The sequence below is a fragment of the Artibeus jamaicensis genome, unplaced genomic scaffold (genome assembly GCF_021234435.1).
Source record: "Artibeus jamaicensis isolate MK-2021 breed Jamaican fruit bat unplaced genomic scaffold, CSHL_Jam_final contig_1015, whole genome shotgun sequence".
Classification (NCBI taxonomy): Eukaryota; Metazoa; Chordata; class Mammalia; order Chiroptera; family Phyllostomidae; genus Artibeus; species Artibeus jamaicensis.
In genome coordinates, this window is record NW_026521194.1 from 8,622,046 (window position 1) to 8,628,369 (window position 6,324).

At 51.1% G+C, this 6,324-nt stretch overlaps 1 protein-coding gene across 4 annotated transcripts; it reads left to right on the top strand.

Annotated features, from left to right (window-relative positions):
- The first annotated feature begins 25 nt into the window (after window positions 1-25).
- On the top strand, window positions 26-6,067 carry RNF25 (ring finger protein 25). 4 transcript variants are annotated; one of them, XM_037132247.2, is made up of 10 exons: window positions 26-122; window positions 2,184-2,258; window positions 2,517-2,619; window positions 2,728-2,795; window positions 2,893-2,962; window positions 4,123-4,194; window positions 4,291-4,428; window positions 4,772-4,864; window positions 5,150-5,284; window positions 5,483-6,066. In XM_037132247.2, exons 1-10 carry the CDS (start codon window positions 82-84, stop codon window positions 6,023-6,025), a joined length of 1,338 nt encoding a protein of 445 aa, XP_036988142.2. In that variant the 5' UTR covers window positions 26-81; the 3' UTR covers window positions 6,026-6,066. The 4 variants fall into 4 exon arrangements, with proteins under 4 accessions (XP_036988142.2, XP_053525363.1, XP_053525340.1 ...); XM_053669365.1 differs by lacking the exon at window positions 2,728-2,795 and adding an exon at window positions 1,587-1,653 and having other exon boundaries at window positions 61-122; window positions 5,483-6,067; XM_053669388.1 differs by lacking the exon at window positions 2,728-2,795 and having other exon boundaries at window positions 44-122.
- Window positions 6,068-6,324: the final 257 nt, after the last annotated feature.

Here is a 6,324-nt window from a genome sequence, read left to right on the forward strand (position 1 = left end):
CACACTGCCACCAGCCCCTTAACCCTCCGCCTCCGATTAGTCCGAGGGTATTTCCGGTTCCGGCTGTGGGCCGGGGAGGACATGGCGACGTCTTCTTCGGCAGATCCTGGGGAGGAGGACTGGTAACTTGGGGCATGGGCTTTGGCTGACCGCCTACATCGGGTCCCGGGACTGGCGGCGGCCGCGGATGGTCCGTATGGCGGGCACGCGGGGCGGGGCGAGGGAAGAGGGATGGCAGAGACGCTGACTTCTTTCTCTGAGAGCTTCAGGACTGCGGAGCGGGTGGGTGGAGGGGCGCTAATGTAAGCCTGGGGCTACCGGATCTGCGCTGACCAAGCCGGGTCGAGCCCCGCCTTATCTGGTTCGATTCCTTTCTCCAGTCTCTTCCCATTCCATTGTCTTGCTGAAGTGGATTTGCTCAGGTCCCGGGGGATGTCTGCTCATCAGATCGCCCCCCCTCTTTTTTAACCTCTCCAAGCCGGTGTCCTCCAGCTCCCGCCCCCCTTTCCCCGTGGATCAGCCTAGTTCTACTGAGGCTTTCCTCAGCCTTCTCCCTCCCTGACAGCGCTAGGGACTATTGTCTGAATAAGTCTTACACTTCACACAAAGCTCTTAATCTTTCTCAAGCAGCACTAACAAAAGACCAGAACCTAGCAGGACCCCGGGATCTGGCAAAAGGATAAGTGTGGCTTCACTCCACATTTTACTAGCTGTGTGATGCCGACCAGGCCACCTACCTTCCATGAGTCAGTGTCCTCTGCTTTGAAAAAGTGGGTGTGGCATCTACCTCACAAAACAGTTGAGAGGGTCAGGATGGATTTGGCACATACATCGGTCTCCTCGTGAATAACTCAGGGATGTGGGCACCTGACGAGACTAGATGAAGCCTGACAGGTAAAATGGTTTGCCAAAAGGTACCTAGTTGTGACTAGGAGTCCAGAGTGTCCGGTTCTAAATCTTGTATCCTCAGTACTAAGATATTCTGCAATCTCTTATCCCATCCCCCCTTTTTTTTTGTCACCAGCGTACCACTCTCCCATCCCGTACCTCACATCAAGGCCCAGGGCACACCTAAGCGGGGTGAAGTATTGTTGAAGGGCCTCTTGATGGAGGCTACTCCTCAGTGTTTCATTGGTCCAGGAAGCCCCACCGGTGCTGGCCTTCACTGAGACCATCTGAATGCACGGTTTTAAACCTGTTTCGGGGGAACATTAGGGTTCTGAGGAGACACTTTGACCCATGGAAAGGGCAGCAGTAATTCGCTCAGAGACTTAAAAGTTTTGAGAACCACTGATACATTGGTCATGCTAAGGGCAGCGCTGATCTTGGTGAAGAGGGAACAATATACCTATAAGAAAGCAAACCAAGCACACATCCTTCCATGTATTACCTGGGTGGAGCTGTGGATTTAAGCCAATCACTCATCCTCAGTGTCACTACAACCACTGTTTCTGTGTCTAAAAATGTGTGTCCTCTGATTTACATCAGGACCAGTGGATCCTGACCTGGACAGGCTTACGTAGATCAGCTAAACAACAGGATAATAAATACATCGGATACTAACTACATTCTTTCTTCCTTTTAAGGGAAAAGGTTACATACGAATAGGAAAAAGAGGACATAGTCTAGCTACTGAGGCCAAGATACTCTTAGGTACCTTCCATAAACAAATTCCTTTCATTTTCACAGTAACCTTAGGGAGGAGGTGGTGTTAGCTGTACATGTGAGACAGGGTAACTAGGCTTACAGACATAAGTCACTACTCAGGCCACATGGCTGCTAAGTAATTGGTACCAACTCTGAGGCTGATGGCTCTTCCACTACACCACAGCTTCTATACCACCTGGGTCTGTTGAGGTTGATGTGTCCTTTGAGAAGCTTTAAGGTGACTGGTATTAGCAGTGTATATAGATATGGGATCCACATGAACAATAGTGCAGGGGAAGCCAAGAGTGGCATTGGTAACCTTGGTGTTAATCAATGAACATCACATTTCTGGGTCAGAGAGATGGCCGCTAAGGAATAATCAGTAGCGCAGTGAGACTTAAACACGGAGCCCGGAAACCAGGCTCCCTCTGAGTTCTGCCTCTATTAAGCCTTGAGGCCTGGGCTAGTCTTTCACCTTCCTGGGGTTGTTTCCTCACCTGTTGGCGGAAATGACCTCTAAAACTCTGTCTCTCTAGGGTCCTTCCCTCTGAAATTGAGGTGTTAGAATCTATCTATCTGGATGAACTACAGGTGGTTAAAGGAAATGGCAGGTATGTATTCAACTAGAGGTGGTCATGAGTCCCTTAGGAATGAGAGGATTCCATGCAGGATCTATGAGCCTTGATTCAGAGATGTTTCTCTCATGAAGATAAAGACTCTGTTCCTTTTATTCCACCACCCCCCTCCCCCAAAAAAGAGCGAGCCCAATGCTTACTTGCTTTGTCCACTTTACTGTCTCGCCCCCGCCCTCCCCAGCCCTCCAGCCCCAGCCCAGTCACATCCCAGGTCTCCACTTCATTCACCTGCAGATCTTCACCATGGGAGGTCTACATCACCCTGCACCCTGCCACTGCAGAGGACCAGGATTCGCAGTATGTCTGCTTTACTCTGGTGCTACAGGTCCCAGCACAGGTGAGGCCCCTTCCTTATGGCACCAAAGGGTGGAATGGGACCAGGGTAGAAGGGGACAGGCCCTAGGGTGGAGTGACTTAGTGGTAACCTGTGGTTTTGTCCTACTAGTATCCCAGTGAGGTGCCACAGATCTCTATCCGAAACCCCCGAGGACTCTCAGATGAACAAATCCACAAGTAAGTGGGCTGGTCAGAGCAGGGAAAACTCAAGATGCAGCTCAATGTAGGGCGGGACGGGGGCAGGCCTAATGTTTGGTTTGCCTTTTTCCTCCAGGATCTCACAGGCACTAAGCCAGGTGGCCACGGCTGGGCTGGGCACTGCCATGCTCTATGAACTCATCGAGGTAAGAGGTGTTCTGGCCCGGGGAGAGGTCCTTCCCTTCAACTAGAGCAGCGTCTTTCAAGGGAAGCCATGGGCCTCAAATCATGAATATATCTGTTTACTTAGTCCTTGTTTAGGTTAAGGTCTAAATCCAGGAAGATGAGACTCTTCTGTTTCCAAAAATCTCCCCAGAAGACAGACAGTTCTGTGGCTTTGCCAGGTTGCCTATTTCAGCATCTTGTTAGAAAATTACATTTCTTCTTAAACTTGCATTTTTCCTGCTTCAGTTTGCTTCCTTGTTCTCTTGGCACTGGCAACTGAAAGTAGCAAGGAACGGATGCCCTGAGAGTGTTCGCCATAAATGAACATTGGAAGGCTAGTCTGCCGTTAGAGCTGAGTGGAAAGAGTCAAGGTCCTGCACTGAGTTTCTAGCCCAGGGAAGGAAACGACCTACGTGAAGCAACACCTGGAACTACAAGTTAATACTGACAGACCACTTTTCCAGTTTGAGGTTAAAAACACAATTAAGTACAGTCTGGTTTTCCTCTACTTTGAGTTTTTTAGAGGAACATTAAAAAAATACAGGAGAGCGGCCTGGCATCAGAGAACGTGCATAGGCCACTGCCATGCTCCTGAGTCAGTGAGGCCCCCCGCCATGTAGTTTTGAACTCTGGAATTCCGGCGTGGTAGTTATTGAAATATCGGTGCAAGTGCACGTTTATTTGATAGCTCAACTTGATGCCGCTTGAATTCTCTGTTCCTTTGGCTCGTCCTTACCTTGACCTTCTTTCTGAAAGTCTACTCCAGAAGAGACTCACTGGGGCAGTGACATTCAAAGATAGTTAACCAAGAATGGCCTCCCAGAAGATATGTTTTAATTGAATACTTTTTTCTCTCTAATGTATATTATTTTCATCCCCAAGAGCTATTAGAGGTGACTAAATGAGTGGAAAACAATTAAATTAGATTTTTGAAGCCAGACAGATTTGGGGGTAAGAGTAGGGACTAAAGAGCAGGATTAATTCCAAGCAGAGGGAGGGTCACCAAGACAAATGCATGAACATGAGGCAGTAGCCGGGCCTGGTGGGAGACAGTCCAGCCCCTCCTGGGGATCGTAGACCGGTTTTGTTCATAGGTCTTGCTGCCACCTCCCTGTTTGAACAGTGTCTTCTCTCCTCTCAGAAAGGGAAGGAAATTCTCACAGATAACAACATCCCTCATGGCCAGTGCGTCATTTGCCTCTATGGTTTCCAGGTGGGTGTCTCTGGGGCTTGGGGTCTGCTTGGGGTGGGCAGTAGAGGGCTTGTGAGAGAGCTGTGACGCAGTGCCCCACGTCTGTGCTCCTTCTAGGAGAATGAAGCCTTTACCAAGACATCCTGTTACCACTACTTCCACTGCCACTGTCTTGCTCGGTACATCCAGCACATGGAGCGGGAGCTGCAGGCTCAAGGACAGGAAGAGGAACGGCAGCATGCTGCAACCAAACAGGTCAGCCCACCAGCTGCTGCTCACATTGGACACTGCCATCTCACCGCCTTCCTGCTCCCTCCACTCCAGGGGCTCTTAACCTTCTGTAATCATAGATACCTTTGAGATTAATGAACACTCACATATCTAGAAAAAGCATCCTTGTGTACATGTTATCACACCGGATGCGATTTCAGAGGGTTCCAGACCTCTAGCTAGACAACCTTTCTGTGTCCCACCTCACTGCTGGACAGGCATGCCCGTGCCTCTCCGTGCCCCTCAGCCGATTAGGCTGGTTGACTGGGTTGGGCAGCTGGTGGTCACCCTGGGCCATGAAACCATGGTGTGATTTTTCTCTTTTTAGAAAGCGGTCGGTGTGCAATGTCCAGTTTGCAGAGAGCCCCTCGTGTATGATCTTGCCTCACTGAAAGCAGCCCCTGAACCCCAACAGCCCATGGTAAGGGAATTATGCTCTAACCTGAGCCAAGAATAACGGTATTCTCCAAGGAGGGAGGAATGGCATCTTGTTTGCCTTGAATGGGATCTGCAACTGGGCTCAACCTGGGACCTGTGCAAAGCCAGTCCCCACAGGGAGCCCAAGGCTTCATTCAGGAGCCCAAACCTGAGGGAATGAAGCCAAGAACCTTGTACAGATCTCCTGAGGCAGTCCCAGAAAATCAGGGACTCAGGTCTACCTTCAGTTTGTTCTTTCCTGCCTGCCAATCTGCTCCCTTCCCTCCAGGAGCCATACCAGCCCAACACAGAGAGCTTGCGCCAGCAAGAAGAGCTCAGGCGGCTCTACAAGAGGCAGCAGGAGAGGGGAGGCATCATTGATCTTGAGGCTGAGCGAAACCGGTACTTTATCAGCCTCCAGCAGGTGAGGAAAGGGTTTTCCACTCCTTCCCTAATGACACCAACCTTCCTACCAGCACCCCTCTGCCATGGCCCAAGGGTGAGTTTGTTCTACCCAGGGAGGTAATAGGCTGGTCGTGGTTGGTTCATTTAGTGGGCGAGAGGCTGTAGTTCCCTGCATTGAGAAGCTGAATCTTCACTGCATCTGCTCACTTCTTTCTAGCCTCCTGCCCCTTTGGAACCTGAGTCAGCTGTAGATGCCTCCAGAGGCTCCCAACCACCCAGTGCTCTTGCCACAGAACTGTCCACTTCGTCAACTGCCCAACCACCCCAGTCACTTCTGCCTGTGGCCTCCCAGTACATGTTCGAGAGGATTCCAGGGACTGGGCCAAATCAGCAAAGGTTGGGCGAGAGCCAGAAAGCTATCCTAGGTCGCCCCCGGGCCAGTCGAGGCCCCTGGAGACAGCCTGAACGGAGGCACCTAAAGGGAGGGGAGTACAGTGCCCCCAAAGGCACCAGTGACACTCAGGAAGTACTGCCTCCTGAGAAGCCCCCCAAGGAGCCCATGGACCTAAAACCAGAAGAACCCGATCACCAAGGGGTTGAAGGTCCCCCACCCCACCGGACTGGGGACTATGCTCGCTGGGGGCGCCCCAAAAGTCGGACACCAGGTTCTTCTTACCCCCGCTTGCGTCGGGGTCGGGGAGCCTACCCTCCTGGTACTCGAAGGGAACCCTTGAGCCTGGAATCTGAGGATGGTTCCTAGCAGTACTGTGGGGGGAGGGGAATGGGGGTAGGAGGGGGACAATAAAGGAATTTGGCCTTGTTTGGCTTTCTTTGCTCAGTAGCACCAAGCCTGTGAGGTATGGGTGTCTTTCTAAATTACTTGCAAGCCTGGAGTGTGGCAAAGTAACCCCAACTTTGTCCTAAAATCAGTTATCTCATGAGATTACGATCTAGGTAAAGAGGGGTCTGACATCTCTAGTGTAGTGGGTGTCAGGGGAAACCAGTGAATGCCAGTATTTAAGGAGAATCTGTAGGAACCACCCCGCCCTGTAACACACT

Bases quoted from the DNA above. Each gene is read 5' to 3' on its own strand.
- RNF25 (XM_037132247.2), top strand. From the start codon at position 82: ATGGCGACGTCTTCTTCGGCAGATCCTGGGGAGGAGGACTG. The intron at 2,620-2,727 runs GTGAGGCCCCTT...TTGTCCTACTAG, and splicing joins TGCTACAGGTCCCAGCACAG to TATCCCAGTGAGGTGCCACA. The intron at 4,195-4,290 runs GTGGGTGTCTCT...TGCTCCTTCTAG, and splicing joins TTTGCCTCTATGGTTTCCAG to GAGAATGAAGCCTTTACCAA.